This window comes from Rissa tridactyla, chromosome 4 (genome assembly GCF_028500815.1).
Source record: "Rissa tridactyla isolate bRisTri1 chromosome 4, bRisTri1.patW.cur.20221130, whole genome shotgun sequence".
Lineage (NCBI taxonomy): Eukaryota > Metazoa > Chordata > Aves > Charadriiformes > Laridae > Rissa > Rissa tridactyla.
Genome location: NC_071469.1, coordinates 32877490 through 32895240, shown reverse-complemented (window position 1 = coordinate 32895240; position 17751 = coordinate 32877490). Strand labels below are relative to the sequence as shown.

At 37.6% G+C, this 17751-nt stretch overlaps 1 protein-coding gene across 5 annotated transcripts in view; it reads left to right on the top strand.

The window, feature by feature from the left end:
• Positions 1-17266, top strand: part of AKAP6 (A-kinase anchoring protein 6) — a 292117-nt gene extending 274851 nt beyond the window's left edge. For 4 of the 5 annotated variants that reach the window (XM_054199824.1, XM_054199825.1, XM_054199822.1 and 1 more), the window contains 2 exons: positions 7672-11147; positions 16295-17266. In XM_054199824.1, the coding sequence (XP_054055799.1) occupies positions 7672-11106 (3435 nt within the window). In that variant the 3' untranslated portion in view covers positions 11107-11147; positions 16295-17266. The remainder of the gene's footprint in view (positions 1-7671; positions 11148-16294) is intronic. The other variant, XM_054199826.1, reaches the window with a different exon arrangement.
• The last annotated feature ends 485 nt before the right edge of the window (positions 17267-17751 follow it).

Below are 17751 nucleotides of genomic sequence, written 5' to 3'. Positions count from 1 at the left end.
CCATTGTAATTTTGATTTATCACCAGGAGAACTCTCTACCATTTATTGACAACTCTAGTGTTTAACTTAATGCTTGGACATCCATAGGTAGGCAGGCTGTGCAAGTACCTATAATATGCAGCATTCTTCCAGCTTTTGACTTCACAGTACTTGCTTAGTGACTCCTCTCTAGTCAATATCCCAAATTTACAGATGGTGAATCAATGACTTCAGGAAGTGCCTGATCTGAGATTACAAAGAAATTCTGTTGAAAATTTAAATGAGGGGGAAAAAGAGTCCGTTCTCTTTGATGTCATGAATTAGGCTAAATTTGGTAGTCTCTCAACTGCTTCATGAGGAGGAGAAACTGATGACAGAGCCAGATATTCTTCATGCAGTCCTATTATTTATAAATAATAGAAAAAGTCTCCCTTTCCAGTGTACAGGAAGAATTTTTATTTAGAAATTCAAGCCTCTCTCCTCCAGCTCTCAGTGAGAAGACTTTCTTTCTAGGTTTCTCCTAAGGTCAAGCTCCCAGGGGCTTATGTCCTATTCTTTTGTACCTTGTATCTATCTGTTTCTATGGTGATTCTCACTCTTTAGTGTTTCTCACAAACATCCGTTTCTGCTGAAACAAAGCTCTTAAAAACTCTATGATTTCAGGTGTCCTGATGTGCCTGTTGTAGGTTGGATATGGCTATTGTGTCTACTGAGTCGGTTCATAGTGTCCACTGAGTTGTTCTGGTTTAACTGAGAGTATACAATTAAAGGAGTACCAGGTCCAATGTAAATGATATTATATTGAAGGTATTCTTAACCGGTATGAAGACCTCTTAATTAGTACAAAGACAAAAAAATAGTGATTTTGTTATGCCACAGCAACATTGCCAGTACAATGTTGTTCATGGGCATCTGAATGCAGAATGCAACTAGATTGCCATCAATACGAGTGTAGCAGTGAAAAGTGCAGTGTGGACAAGCAATAGTTAAACCTGTTTAAGCACTGTCGGTTCCACAGATTTCCTGGTTTGGATGGATTTTTTTTTTGTCTTTACCATAAAGACTGACCTTTGACTGGGACAAAATCTGAGGCTTGGCATGGATGGATTCCCACCAACTTGCATGGGGATGTATCTGAGGTAGAGTGCCAGGATTTGCGCTTTTCTGGACTAGGTGTGCATGGCAACATTTGGGGTTTGGGCAAAGCTAGGAATGTTTTTCTGAGAGTTTCATAAAGGGCTTGTGTTGGGTTCTTGCACAAAGAAAATCATATATTCCTCTGAAGTAAAGGTGAGACCGAAATGACATTCAAGGGCAAAAAATCCTGTCATGTAACCTCTTGACAGATGAAAAGAAAACTACAAAGCAGCAAAAACAACAGTCAGTAAAATATGCCATGTAGCCAGGTTTTCTCATCACAAAAAAAAGCAAAAAAAAAAGACGAAATACACAACTTGGAATATAGGTCTGGGATTGTAAACCTGTTTGGATGACAATATGATTCGATATAAAAATGTTATAGATGTTCTTCTGCACTCTAGTAACATTTAAAGGGCTTCTCCAGCAAACGAGAACCAGAGATGTTAGAAAGCCATATAAGGATACCGCGGCAAAAGAGGAGGCGACTGCTTCCATAAAGGCTGGAAAACAAATAGTAGGTAGTGTGTTAGTAGTGGTACTCTGGGCACAGCACAGGGACTAAAGATGTTGAGTCCCTGCTTTTGCCTTGGTCTGTGATAGAAGTTCCTGCAGGCCTTCTGATGACGCGGCTCCCCTTCTGTTCCAGCCTGGCTTGTCTGCACCGACTGGTGTGTGGTGGAGGGGCTGGAGCCTTTCACTCTTCCTTTTGGCCATCTGGCACTGTGGGCAGCTTACCAAGAAAGTTAGAAGACCCCCACAGGACTCAGGTGCAGGCATGACTGACCACAGTGTTACCTAGCATCATCAAGTGACATTTAAATAGCAAAAGAATGGTTAGAGAATGGCCAATTTCTCTGACTTTTTAAAATACTTTTACACTAATCGGGAGCAATAGTTTTGAGCTAGGCATCCTCTTAAGATGTCATTGCAATTATTTCATCTGTTGTTTAGAAGGTGTGCCCACAAAACTGCCATCGGGATAAAGAAAATAATCAGTTTCAAAACCTGGATTTGAAAATCCTATCCCTGGACTTTTTTTTTTCTGACCGTTATCAGAGAACTTCAAACATCATCATAAAGACAGGTACCTGAGCAATGGTGGAATCTCAGTTGTTCCCATAGGACCCAGCCTGCACGGAGACCATTGCAGGTGACATCTGTGACTGCACAGAGCAGAAGTGAAGTTATTGTCCTTGTGGTGGTACAGGAGTCTGTACATACAACCACCCATGTAGGACCCTGGTAATACCTGTAAGCATCTGTAATACCTAACAGAAAAACACAAGTTTTGCATGTGCAGGATTGAACATACTGTTTCATTGAGAGAGGCAATAATAATTGTAAAATGAAGCAAGAGAAAGTATGAACCATAGTTTTGGGTCTTATTTTTTCAGGAAATAAACGTGTGCCTTTTTCTTTTAATAGCAATTACTACAAATGTGTGTATTAATGATCAATTTCTCTAGTGATCTGTGATAAAACATACTGTTTCTATACATTTTGAGACCATATTTTAGTGTGCAGGTCACTTCAGTATTATGCACATGGAATATTATGCATATACTTATGCATATTAAAACAGCATTGGGAAATCGGGGCCGTTTTCTTGTTGGCTATGGTATAGGGAACCTCATTTAGAAAATGAACTTAAGTGAAGCAGAGGTGAAGTGGGTACTGTACACATGACTGTTTCCCTCAGCAGAAGTACTTGGCATGCTTGCATTTTTCAAAAGACAAAATCATGTTTGTCTTCCTTGAATGTGCACACATTCCTGGAGATGGGGGATGGTTTTCTTTCTTTCTCTTTCTTTTTCCCCTGGCCCCTAAGTGCAGTTGAGTTTGGATAATTTGTCCACAGCAACTGAAGGATATGTTGCAGGGGAGGGAGGAACAGAGTTTGTATTTATTATTGTAAAAGCTCTTTTTTTCATGTTAATTCCTTTAAAAAAATATAATGGTACGTAGGGGTTACATTACAGGCCTGTTTCACCAACACAAAGTATCTGTACTGGAGTAGCACATGCAAATGAAGCCGAAACAGAGAATCATTGTTTAATAAAATTTGCTGCAGAAAAAGCAAAACTATCTGTGTTTTAGTAAAGGAAACAAATGAAAAAATGCATTTTTGAGACTTTTCCTTAAAGAGCACTGGGGTTGAGGAAATGTCTTTATTTGGCTTGATAATCTGAATTCTTCCTGTTAACATTTTCAACAGATTAACTGTTTAACCATTAAACACCAACCCTACAAGCATTTAAGGGCACACTTAACTTTGCTCACATGAGTTATCCCACTGAAATGGGAATACTGTCCTCAGCAAAGTAGTTCAGGGTTCAAATTAGGCATAGCTCAAGTCCTTAAAGCAGCACTTCCAAATACATCAGAATGAATTCAACCTTTCGCTCTTCTGAGGCTGTAATTTAATTGATTCTTGACTTAATTATATTAGAAACTTTTCATGCAACAGTAAATGCTTCCTAAGTGATGTTTATCTTGTGGTAAGATTTTAAAAATAGGAATATGCATAGTATTGTGCATCTTTTTGTTGTTATTGCACTGTTATTTTTTACTTGCTTGGTCAAAACTATTTACCTTCTTTTACTGTGAACCATGTGACCATCGAGATCTACTCTAGAAGCAGTTGTACTTAGTGACTTTACAAGGATAAAGTCACTCTGACCTACTTCAAAGATACTCATTTTTAGAAAGATGACATGTACACACACGTACTCACACATATACAAGTGTGTGTGTATTTATGCGCACACGCTCTTGCAGATACAGAAAACAAGTGTCTAAATTCCAGGAAATTTAGTGCAATCAGTTACACCAGCTGGTATCCAAGGAATTTTTGCCAGACAGAATGGCACCTTTGCAGCATGTTTTGTTGCAGACTTCAGCAAGGCCAGGGCTTAAGAGTGACCGTAGAGGGCTCACCCCACTGGGATCTGAAGCTCTGTAGCCCGCTCAAAGCTTCTCTTTAATTGTAGTCTGCCTTACATGTGGAGATCAGCATGTCTGTTTGTGACAGAGCCCTTGATTGTTGGGGACTGTGGTTCAAGGAGTGATACCTTGAACCAGGCTAGGTAGAACATCCGTTGGAGTGTGTAAGTGCAAACTGTGTAAGAAAGCCACATTCATCATCAACTGAAATGGGATAAAAAACAGTGCAGCTCTTACACGAGTAAAGTTTTCCCATGTGGAAATGGCAACAGAAGATTTGGCTGCTTTGTGTAAAAGATGTATTGTGCAATACTCTACAGTTCTTCAGAATGAAAATCAAGTTTGTTTCAAAGTTAAAACTTGGTCTGTACTTGGGAAGGGCTGCCAATGTAGCTGATAACCACTACAGTTGGACTGGTAAGTTTCTTCAAGAGCGATGATGCTTATAAGAGAAGTAGTAATTTACTAATATCAATTCAGTCAGTTCCTTGGACGGAGAAAGCTATGCTGCTAAAATGCCCATATCTGCTTAAGAGCCTTTGGAAGCGTAGCTGTGACAATCAGAAGGAAAAAAAATACAATCAGATCCCTTACCGTCACCCGTCGTGCTATGCCTGCACAACTCCTGAGTATATACCAGGCCTCAGAAAAGCATGTGCATTTGAAGAATAAAAAATAGGCTTTGAAGTAAGGAGCACTCAGTGAAGATGAACGGACTGAGGTCACAACTCTACATGTTTTATTGTTTTAGTCCATCTGACTTGCAGAACAAACAATGCAGCCAAGTGCTGATTTACAGGGGGAACGTTATCTTCCTGACCAATAAGGACCAAATGTTTTGTTTTTGAGAAAGAAAATCAGATTCTATGGAACATAAAATCCTTGGAACCTGCTGCTGATTTCCTGCCTTCGGGAATTTCTTTTTGCAGCTGGCAGAAGCTTAAAACAGTAAAATTGTGCAGTTAAGGAAGCTTTTCACAGCCATGTCTTCCTAATGCTAAGTACGACAGAGTCGTAAAACATGCCACAGAGAAAATGAGTAATTGTAGTTGATTCCTTGTTTAATCTAACGGGTTTTGAAACTATCTTAATTTATTGTCATTCTCTGGCACCAGTTTTTAGTTGCAGGTTGGTTAAGGGTCAGCTACAGGTGGGAAACTGGATCCAACTAAGTACCAACCAGGAGTCATTATGAAAACATGGCAAACTGGCAAATCGAAATATGGATTTCTGAACTCTACAATGTGCAGAGCTGCTCTGATAGTCTTAGTTGTCTAGAAAATGGGTGTTTTAATGGTAATTTAACATTTAAGGTATCACTAGCCAATATCTCATGGGGAAAAAAAAAAAGGTCTTTAACAAATTTACTCCATAAAAGCTTTGGGGTAGGTAGATCCACAAAGAGGTCTAGCTTTCAACAGGCATGACAGATTCTCAAAATACCAAAAGCCTCCTAACCTGCCAAGGAGGAAAAAAATTCTTTGTTACCCATATTTCTGCCCACAATTATTTGAGGTATCTTAACACAGCCACAGTACCTTACAACTAAGTCCAATGAAGCATGAGGACACAGATTTATCTTAAATGGAGAATGTCTCATTTTATCAAATATATTAATAATTGCATCACCTTGCTGAATGGTGGGTAGCAACTCAGCCCAATTTGAAGAAAATAATTCTTCCTTATGTCAGTAGAGTGTTTTAGCCATTGGTCTACTGGACATACTGGTGTGGGATAGCCTTGTGTCTTGCACGGAAACAGTGCCACCTATATCCATAATTAAAAAGACACTGGAACAGGGATTTGGATCTATCTGTGCCTCTTGCCAGTCAAGTGTGCACTGCAGGATGAAATTTTCCTCATCTGTCTATGACCCAATTAATATTTAATTGTTTTATGCAAAATGAAACAGGAGAAGCAGGATTCTTTTCAGAACAGCATGTAGGTAGGGCTTCTCCTGAGAGAATGGGAACCTGGTTCATGTCTCCTATGCTCAGTCTGACAAAGTGTCCCACACCCAAAATCAGTGCCCTAACTATTGAGCTGTTGGAGAACATCCCATGATTTCTCATAAAAGGGCTGAGCAGCTTCAGTTCCTACTTCAAAAACAGAGTTCCCAGCTGAGAATTGAAGCCAGAGATACGTGCCTTGCCGTGCACAATTAACCTTGGCCGAGTCTTGATGAATCTAAGTCAGGAACTAAGTTGTGTACAACTGCACTTCATTGGACTACAGCCTCATTTTATCTGCTTGTGTTTCTGTAACTTTCTAAGTTTGTTGTGATTTAGATTGCTGTTTGGCATGTGATCAGCGCTGTATTTGAAAAACAAGACTTGCTCCAAGAAAGCTCAAGAGAGCAAGAGATCATAGTTGAAAGATTTTTTGGAAAAAAGTGCTTGTTTTTCTGGATACGGTGTTCATTGTTCAGCTGTTAAGATTATTTAAACTAAACTAAACAGTTCTATTACAGTACTTCCTATATAAGAAAAGTCTTCCCTAAAGTGGGTGCACTAGAATGGGGTGAAACTGACATAAGTAACAAGCTGATCAGTATTCATGAAGAGTTAAGTGATCCTGATCAGGAGCTCAAGATGGATGATCCAAATAAATAGAAAAATAAAGTGAAATTAATTTGTGCTCAGAGAACCAGCCCCAAATCAAGGACCACTTCTATCTTATTTTGAGAGGTTTAAGGTAAGTCAGTACTGTTGGCCTTTTGACACATCACACTTGAATGAGAAAAGTTGTCAAGGTGTCGTTTCTCTCCCACGCGTGTTTCTAAAAGGAAAAATCCTTGCTAGTATATGTTCTGAGCCCATAGTAGCAGATATTACTGGAAAGTTACAAAAGTCTTAAAAAAAGCAAACTAAGTTTAGCTCAATTATTTATTAGCCCTTTCCCAGAGAAAGATGTCAGCACAGACAATATTTGAGATTCACATAGTATTTGATTAGACTGATGGATTGTACTTACAGCTGAGGATATTAACATTCATTAGTCTTACTTACTGGTCATTAGTACTGCCTTTAATATCAAGTCAAGAATAAATAGAAACGCTAATAAAAAATTCATCAAGTCTTGTGGTTTACAGTGCATTAGATCTGCTGTTTTAAGGCTGACAACACAAAAGTTTGTTATAAACATTTCAAAAATCCTTTGATAAATCCTTTGTATCTTAACTCTTTCAAACTTAAGCAGGCTAAGAGAGATTCTTGTATACGCAACATAATAAAGTGCTAATTGCATGGTTTTTACTAACAAACTTACTAACACACCCCTATATAATTCTGCAGAATGGTTAAAGCTTGTTACATATAAAATGACTAACCACAATCGATCTATGTTAAAGAAAAGTCAAATTTCTGTATTATGTTTTGATATCAAATAAGAAAAAAATCCTAAGAAGACTAAGAAATCATGGAAAATTTAATAAGTTTCATTTTAATTGAGCATTTTAATGGTACACAAAATGTAACAAAATTAAATGCTTATTAGTGATCATTGTTCCAAAAACGCACTTTGCTCCTATTAATTTACTTATATGTTTTCATTGGAAGCATATTTAAAGTGCAACTGTAAAATTTTTAATATTTGACTTTTTTTTTACAGGAGCCTCTGAACGTTATTGATCCCAGTTTGATGGATCTAAATGGTCAAAGTGAAGATGCACTAGAATGGGATGAAACCGACATAAGTAATAAGCTGATCAGTATTCATGAAGAGTTAAGTGATCCTGATCAGGAACTCAGGAAGGATGACCCAAGCCAGAAACCTGCTTCAGGACAATGCGGTGGTAACGATGTGACTGAAGACGAAAGTATCAGTGATCGTGGAAGTCCTCTTTATTGTCCCAGCATTACTTCCCCTCCAAATCCTCACATCTATCAGGTCTATAGTCTTCATAATATTGAATTATCAGAAAAAAAACACATGCCTTTCTTGAAAAAAACATCCAAACTCTCCAATGTAACACAGTCTAACATTTTAAACAAAAGTCTTAGTAAAGACTCGTCATTTTCATCTACCAAATCCCTGCCAGACCTAATAGGGGGGACCACATTGACAAAACCATGTAACTATATGTATCAGAGTGGAAACGTAAGCAGGCATTCTGAGAGTGAGAGTGGGATAGTGAGTGAATGTGACACAGAAACTACAAATAATTCCGAAATTTTTTTGCTAAATGATATAGAAAGCACTCAGAGTACTCCTGAAATTGGGCATGCAGAAACTCATGTGGATGATATAGTCGATGTAATAAAACAAAAAATAAAGCAAGTTGAAGAAGACCATGCTAGTCTCTCAGATGATTTCCAGTTGGCACCTTCTGCACGTTGTAGAAGTGAAAATGATGAGGATTTGGACAGCATTACCATGTGTAACCCTGTTTGTTTAGAAGAATTGCAAGGAAAACATGACATTTTTACATTTTATGATTACTCGTATCTTCAAGGCTCCAAATTCAAATTACCAGCGATAATGAAACAATCACAAATTGAAAAAACACATACAGAGGGCAGTTTGTTTCATGACTTTTGTTTTGATAAAATACCTGGTAAATCTGAACATAAGCCTGGAGACTCACAACCAGATGGGTTTATTCATGACCATACTCTGGCAAGTATCCCTGGAGAATCAGATCCCAATTCCTGTAAATCTGCAGAAACTGTAAGAAAATTAACCGTTACAGAGAATACAAGACAGGCTTCAACTTTATCTCGTAGTTCTTCATTAGAATCTCTGTCTGTAGTAGGTGATTTGTTCAGCTCAGGTATTTTTAAAAGTGGAGATGGTCTTCAGCGAAGCACCTCTTTGGAGAGCTGGCTGACTTCCTACAAAAGCAACGAAGATCTTTTTAGTCATCATGGCTCAGGAGACATAAGTGCAAGCAGTGATTCTGTTGGAGAACTCAGCAAAAGGACATTAGATCTTTTGAATCGCTTAGAGAATATCCAGAGTCCTTTAGATCAAAAGATAAAGCGCAGCATCTCTGATATAACACTCCAAAGTAGCTCTCAAAAAATGTCTTTTAATGGACAGCTGTCTCTAGATATTGCATCCTCTATCAACGAAGACTCAGCAGCTTCTCTCACTGAACTCAGCAGCAGTGAGGATCTTTCTCTCTGCTCTGAAGACATTGTACTGCACAGAAATAAAATACCAGATTCAAATGCATCATTTAGAAAACATCTTAATAGATCTGTAGCTGATGAGAGCGATGTCAACGTCAGCATGATTGTTAATGTCTCCTGCACTTCTGCTTGTACTGATGATGAAGATGACAGTGATTTGCTTTCAAGTTCCACCCTTACCTTAACTGAGGAAGAGCTAGGTATCAAAGATGAAGATGATGACTCCAGTATAGCAACTGATGAGGACATTTATGAAGAATGCAATTTAATTTCAGGACTTGATTATATAAAAAATGAACTCCAAACTTGGATTAGACCAAAATTTTCTTTGACAAGGGAGAAGAGAAAAAGTAACCTCAGTGATGAAATTCAGCGCAGTAAAGAAGTTAGTAATGAGACATCGAAAGCCACAGATACATTAAGCATTGAGACATTATTGAATGGTTCAGTACAGAAAATATCAGAAAATAATGGCAATAGTAAGAATGTACCACGTCATCGGGAAAAAGGGACAAAGAGTCACCTCATGAAAGATGTGTCTCAGGTTGTGAAGGATCAGCTTGAGGATGATATGGAGAACGGTAATGTTGAAAATACTCTTGGCGGTCAAAAGGAAGGTCTTGTTAGAACATCAGCAACTCCCAAAACTCATGCGTCACTTGATGTCAGAGAAGTTGAAAATGAATGTTGTGTCTGTGAAGCATTTACAGACAGTTCAGATGATTCACATATGGATGGCAAGGAGACTGTTCTGTTGTCAGATGGATCCAGAAACCCTCCAAAAGAATGTCAAAGTCATCTTCAGCCTGATCGTCACTCTGTTGCTTCCTCTCCTGCTAAAAAGCCTTGTCTTGAATCTTCCTCAGAAATGAATTGTGTAGACATACATGATACAGCTTTACAAACATCCTTACCTGATGTTCAACAACGCAGAATGAGCATTACTGAAAAATCTACTGATTGCTGTACAGGCTTGAAATCCAGTGAAGCAGAATGCGACTCCTCAGCCAGTGGTCCTGATTTGTGCTGTGACTGTGAATCTGCTGCTTTTGATAAAAGAAACGTGGAAGATGGCTCAGTACACAATTTTGTGAGGGAAATCATAGACATGGCATCAACAGCTTTGAAAAGTAAGACACAACCTGAATGTGAGTCATCTGCTCCAGCTTCATTAGCACAGATCAAGGAAAAAGTGTTAGAACACTCCCATAGACCCATTCAGCTAAGAAAAGGGGACTTCTATTCTTATCTTTCACTTTCTTCTCATGATAGTGACTGTGGAGAGGTAATCAAATACATAGAGGAAAAGAGCAGCACTCCTGTGCCACTGGACTTCACAGATGAGAGAGAAAATATTGAATGCTTTTTTGAAGCCTGTCCTGACGAAGAACGGGTTGAGCAGCAGCAATCAATTTCTAATGGTACTCCTGAAGCACGAGTTGAGCGGCAGCAACCTATTTCTAACACTATTTCTGAAACATCTTCAGAGTCACTGGGTGAAGTGACTCAAGAGTCACTAGAAGTAGTTAAAACTTCATCTAAAGGTAGGGATTTATCTTTCTTATGTGATGATGGCAATGATACAAACATCCCCGATCCTAACAAACAAACTGCATCAAACAGTTTGAAAAACGCTGCTGACGATTTGCTGATTACAGATGGGCAAACTGAAGGTTTGGAAAAGAATTCTCCAGAGCTTAGCTCTGAAGAGAGCAGTACAGGAAAATCACCTGGAACTGAAGAGCCCAAAGGATGTGTTGCTGCTTCTGAAGGGGCTTCAGCTATAGAGTTTCAGTTAAAGCCTGGCCAATCACAGCAAAAGGATGTTTTGCATCAGAACAGTAAAACTCTAACTTGTGAAGAAAATCTGCTGAATCTTCATAAGGAAAGACATATAAATATGCACAGATAGAATGTAACCCTCTCCAGGCACGTACATTATCCTAAAAACAGGTATGTACTCTAGAAGTTGCACATTCATTGTTTTTATTTTTTTTTGCCTTTTTTTTTTTTTTTTTTTACGTTTTGTACAACGGAGGGAGATGAATCACCATGCAGGTCTTCTGTTTTCTGAAGTGCTATATCATTTGTTTTGATTACACTATAATCCCAATTTACATGCCACTGGTCAACAAATGCAGTGAATACTAACTGCTTCTTGCCCTGTGGCTTTGCGCTGGCTGGAACTGCTCTCTTCTGGGACAAATCTGCCATCTTGCAGAACTTGAGAATTCTTCAAAAGTAGTATTACTATATCAGCCTCCTCTTCCCTCTTCAACTGAGCTGTGGAACCAGAAACCAGCTGTACTCATTGATCCCCTTCTCCACAGTCAGCTGGCCTTATGAGGTATTCAAAAGCACCTGATGAAGCTGAACTTCTGGTTTTACAAGAATGTTGGGTGACTAGTGAGTTGGAGTTCTACAATATTTCCAGACAAGCCACGAAGAATGGCTAAGCAGACTGGAGCATAAGTAGAGATAATAAGTCATCTCTTCATGTTAGTTTGCCATGGCTTAAGTTCAGTAAGCCATTATTAAGAACACAATTATTACAACACAGTGTTAGGCCAAAAGTTGAGGTTACCAAAATAAGAAATCTTTGCAACACCATTAAAGAGTATAACGTGAGCTTAATGTAGAATAAAGACCTGAATACCAAAGCAGATGGAAACTGATAGCCACACAACAGGACTGGAAGCTTCGATTCTATTTCGTGGTAAGCATTTTGAAACATAAGTAAGAGGATGGAACCTAAGATGAAAAAGTGGCTCTGATCTCTTCCAAAGTTTGAAAGTGCTTCAGATCTGGAGTTTCTGACCTCACATAAGTGTCTAACAATAACTGCACATTTAACAACAAAAGAGGATCTACAAAGCAACTTCTGGATCAGATCCTAGCGTGTAGCACTGCTGCTTTGAGTCTCACTAGTTGTTTGGTGACCCAAAAGCCAGCATAGCTGTATGAGAATGCCATTAGTCTTTGGAAACATTCCTCCAGTAGATCAGAGCCAGCACGGCAACTCTGACTGCCACTCCAATTCCAAATGCCGCTGCTTGCCAGAAGCTGTAGCAAAGGAATTTCCAAAAAGACACAAGGCTAAGCACGGGACCAGGTTTCCCCAGGAATCTCTGGAATCTCCTTCCTTATACATTTTCAAAATTCAAGTGTATGTGTCCCTGAATAATCTGATCTACCTTTGAAAATAGCCTTCCGTTGAGCAAGAGGGTGGACCAGATGACGTTCAAGTTTCCTTCCAACCTAAGTTATTCTATGATTCCATGGTGTTGCTAGGAGAAAAGGCTGTTATTCATCACTGGCCCTGAAAACCACTAGTACTCTCCTATTGCAAACTAGCTGTAGCAGAGGAACTGGGCCTATTTATACAAAATAGATTGCTTTGCTGCTATTAGATATCTACCTTCTGCATTTCCTGGTTTTGCTATGCTGTATTACTATGCTTTGGGCTTTTCTTTTGCACATAGTGGCAGTTTACCCAGCATTCACACATTCACATATGTATAAATACATCTAGCAAAGTCTTTAGGTTATGACAGCAGTAGTCTACAGCTTGCCGCTATCTCTTTCAACACATATCTATTTGAATAATGCCTTATCTTGGAACCATCATAGCAAAGAGGATATTTCTTGAATGGCTTTGAGATGAGCTATCGTGACCTGTTGATTGCCAATTAGGTTAATACTTGGACACATCCAAACAGCTGGAGAAGCAATGGAAATCAACTGGGAATTACAAAACTAGTAGATGATACCATATATTCTAGAATTACATTAAAAGCATAATGTGTACATGGAAGCCTCTATTTGGAAATTAAGGAAATTGATTAAAAAAAGCCTGAGGTTGATAAGCGATAATTATGTAAACATAAGCATTTCCTAAATAACTGTTTTATTAGTTTTCCTGTTTTTGCACTCATTTTTGTAATATTAATTTGAGGAAGAATACTTACTGTAGTGAATACAATTTTATTCGTGTTCTTATTCTTTCACTGATGAAGATAATAACATGACTTTTCAATTCATTAGTACTTTTCCTCTGAGGATCTCAAAATACTGTATAAACGTTCCCTCACTCTTCAGAACTTCATAGTTACTTACGTGGTATCCAGCTGTGGTTTTCGTAAGACAGGGATATGACAATATGCAGTTAAAAAGATGTAAGGACTAAGACTGGACATAGAGGATGGAGATACCATTAAATGCCCCACAATGCAATAAAATGTAACGCAGAATCTGTAGGCAACAACTTGATACGGTTATGTTACAGCTTTAATTTTTGCCCAGGGGTTGACAAATATTTTTAAGGTAACAAAGCCCTTCAGGCTACATCCCACTTTCTACATTTAGGAAGATGTTACTGGTTCTTGACTGATACATACAGCATTGCTTCCATGGAAATTATGTACTGTATTATTCCCAGTACTAAAGCCCTAGGATACATATAGTTTATCTCTGGCATATCAAAAAAATGAAAATATGAGCTGCTAGATTTGGTTTCACTGATGTCTGAGCTCCCTTCCCCCATTCACAAGCTTGGTGCTTTAACTTCATCTCTCATGCTATGGGGAATGAATTACAGAAGCAATCTATCCTAATTTGTTAACTTATTCAAATAACAGTTATTATACTTAACTATGCTAAAGATTATCTTTTTGGTGGCAGATTGTTTATTTTTTGATGAGGCTAATTACTGATTTTCCAAAGGTAATTTACATTTATTACTAATACATCTTTTAAAATGTGACAGATAAATGTTGTTCCCATAAGTGTATTATGAAAAAAGTTACTATTTAAAAACACATTATTTAATTTGAAAGATAAATGGCAAACACCATTATTTTTCCTGTAGCACCTGTGCTGGAAGCTCATTTAAATGTGTAATTCCATGTGTAGCTGCAATACTTAGAGAAAATAATCTATAGTATATGTGTACCTTAAAAGCATACTGAGAATTCGAAGCTGAAAAAGGCATCATTTCAAATGTAGTTTGATTTTAGTATTTGCCTTGGCTGTACAAGAGAATAAAAGTAATGGTGAAGAAAATATTTTTGCCAAATGTTGCAATCCTGTTATTTAGCAGTGTGCTCCAAAAAAAAATGGCCATTGTGGGAAAATAATAATAATTCTATAAGCAGGCTTAAAAATATCTCTGCCAGCACTGACTAGTCTCTCGTATGAGCCAACACAGAGTTCTTCAACAGAGGTGCTCGTAAAGCTAGGCTGATTTTGTTTCTCAAGTAGGGGACAGCTTGAAAGAACTATCTTTCTGTATATGAGATCATGCGATCTTCTGCTGTCACTGCGACCCATGACTCACCAATGGGATGGGAATTATTAGTCACGTACTCAGTATGCGTAGGGATCAATACATTAAGGAGGTTTATGTGGTGTGTCCAAAGTCTTTCTAGAGGATAAGTTAGACTTCTGTGTGTAATGTTAGTTCTTAGAAGTCACAAAAGCTATTTCCTTCCTTTTGTACAGGATTTGTAATTTAAACCTAAGTTTTAACCTTATTTAGGGAAAAAATGTATTACTTGGGCTTGAGAAAACTAAATTGGTTTCATCTGACAGTGCCGCAATGTTGCCCAGAGTATCCTGCCACTTACTATAGCCAGGAGAAACCCAGGACTGGTACTCAGAAGGCCTGACTGTTATTTCTTGCTCAGCAATAGATTTTCTGTATGACTTAGTCTTTCCTTGCCTCAGTTTCTTTAGCAACAAAATGACGAGACTAATGATCAATGGGACCTGTGAAGCATGATTTATTCACTGAAAAGTGTTTTGAGATCCACAGATAAAAGATGATACATAAACGCAAAGGACTGTTAGTCAAATATTCATTACAGGAGAAAAATAATATACAGGTTTACACACTAGTTAATTTGTATAATTAACTCAGTTTTAGAGACTGGCACTACAAGAATAATCTAAATCTTTGCTTACCTTTTTTTTTCCTCGAGGTTTTTATAGGGAGGTAGATACTATAATGTTTCTTTTATAGAGTTTAAAACAGTCTGACTTTTTAGCTCCTTACAGTAACCGACTTTAAAAAAATTAAATAGAAGAAACAGTCTTGTATTGTGTGAATTACATAATTTTTGAAAAACCTGACATAATCTATCAGCAAGACTTTTCTTACTATAGATATATGAAACTCACGCCAGAGTTGTAGAAACCTTTTGATACAATCTTCCCCTTTATTCTGATCAGTTCTTCATTAATTTCTAAACAAACTTGAGCTTTTCACTATTTTCATGTAAGTATATTTCTTCTATAAATGGGGGTGGGGGGTTCAGTTACAGCAAATAAGATCAAAGGAGAAGGTAACTGGATAGATCCAGATATTCCTGCTTAATTTGGAAGGCACATAATGCATGTCTGGAGTGCCTCCTAGGAAATGCCTGTGAGATGTACTTTGCACTAATCTTTGAGCTGTATTCTGACAGTTATTTCTTCATAATCCTCATCATAAGCCTGTGCTCTTTGATGAATAGTTTAACCCTAAACTCTGAGCTGGATAATGCTATAGTATGAAAAATTAACTCATTGCTGGTACTAGAAGTGTCTAAATAGCTATTTACACTTTAAAAATACGGTGATGACACTGACAATTCTATTCGTGGACCACTTCTGTGACAATCCTTTCCTCCTCTCCGTTGAAATCTCATTCTGTATGTTTACATAAATATTAAAATAAGCGATGGGTAGATCTTTTTGTTGTTTGGCTTTTGAAAATTCCTATGTTTTCATTGATCGGTGCACTTTTGAGTGTGCCGAAGGTAAGTTCGCAGGTAAGGATGAGGACAGGATCCAGGGAAAAGGTCAGATTTGATGACTTTCCGTGTTTCTTTAGAAACAAAGTCTTTACAAAAATCAATGAGTTTTCTACATCAATACAATTTTTTACACTAACGTGTACCTCAGGCTGTTAAAAGTCATTGTTTGCCTACTGTATGCTTCTGCATTAAACGCTCTGGCATGTGATCATTTAATGACTATCTATGGTTGTTCTGGAAGATCTATGTTTTGCAAATAAAATTTCATTTTCTGTAACCTACTATTACTTTTTTGTTTCCTTTTAGAAACTTGTCTGCAATTCAGGTGCAGGTTCATCCTGTAAACCCTGGGATGACCTCCAATTCCATTGTATCACTGCCTTTCATTACACTGACTCCCAAGATAGATTTTCTTTCCAAATGTGATTTGTCCATGTTGGCTTTGTGATCAGGCTGCATATGCTAGTCCTATTTCAGTGATCATCTTGTATTGTGGCAAGGCCATTTGCTTTCATACCGATTCCTCTCCCAAGCTACCTCTAATGACCTCCCCTTCCTAAATTGGATGTTCCTGTACTACTTATCACTGGTTCTGTTCTTTAAAGTTTTGAAGTTCCACAGAATTCATGATCAGTCTGGTTCACCTTTTCAGAACTGTGCTTGTCAGTACTCTTCTATTTTATGTATCAAATTTAATATTTATGTGTATAATGCATAAGTTTATTGAAACTATTTTACTTTTAAAGGGACAATTTTGTTGGGTTGCAGCAAAAAGAAGTCATTAGCCCTCCTGATTCAATACATCTAAAAATTAAGCAATTAAAATAAATGGCATTTTATTTATTTAATTTTAAAATTTAATCTATGCAACACTTCAAGAAACAACTACATGGTGTTGTATATTAGGAACTGTTGGCATTCTACTGAATTAAGTACAACATTTTGGGTTTTTATGCTTCTTGAGGTGGTAATGAGAAAAAAAGTTTTTAAAAAATGTGTGCCTTGCTGTATTTCTTATACCATTTATTAAAAAGCTGCTTTCACAGTAAAATTATGTTGGTTTGAAAGGAGGAAATAGCAAGGTTAAGATGTGTGAATAATTTCTGTATATATGTATAACCAAGTGCAAACATTGATGTATAATGACAGTATAAAATGCTTTCATGTTTGTGATGTCCAGTGATGTGGAAAATATAAGCCTTAAAACCATTAGATTGCATGGTAATTAGAATTGGCATAATAAACATAGTTTATTGGGGAAAAAAAGCAGAACTGGTGATCTGTTTTACCTGCGTTCCAAGAACAGAAAGCTTTATTGAAGTACGGAAGAATACGTTTTTGTTTGCCAATATTCCCTAGAGATATGAGATTCCGTAGCTGGTGAAGATTTGTGTTACCTGGCTCGGAGGTAAAGAGCCTTTTCCTTAAAGATTCTGCAGGTCTTTTGGGCCAAACAAGGAGACACAAATATTTAGTAGTTTAAGCTAGTACACTGCCAGCTGCAGTGGTGGCAATGATTAAGCACACTTTTAATAGCAGATCTTTTCTTTGTTTATCATTAACAGTTTGTTGTCTGTTTCTTAAAATTTCATAATTATATTAAATAAGCTTTGTATATATTTATATAGACACTTTTACTGTTGGCTGTTGCAATGACTTAGACTGTACATTTTAGATGTTTTTATCTTGTGCTAAAACTCTATCGTGTGGCCAAAACAAGCCAGACAGCTTTATAACCTATCTCTGCAAACATGGCATTCATC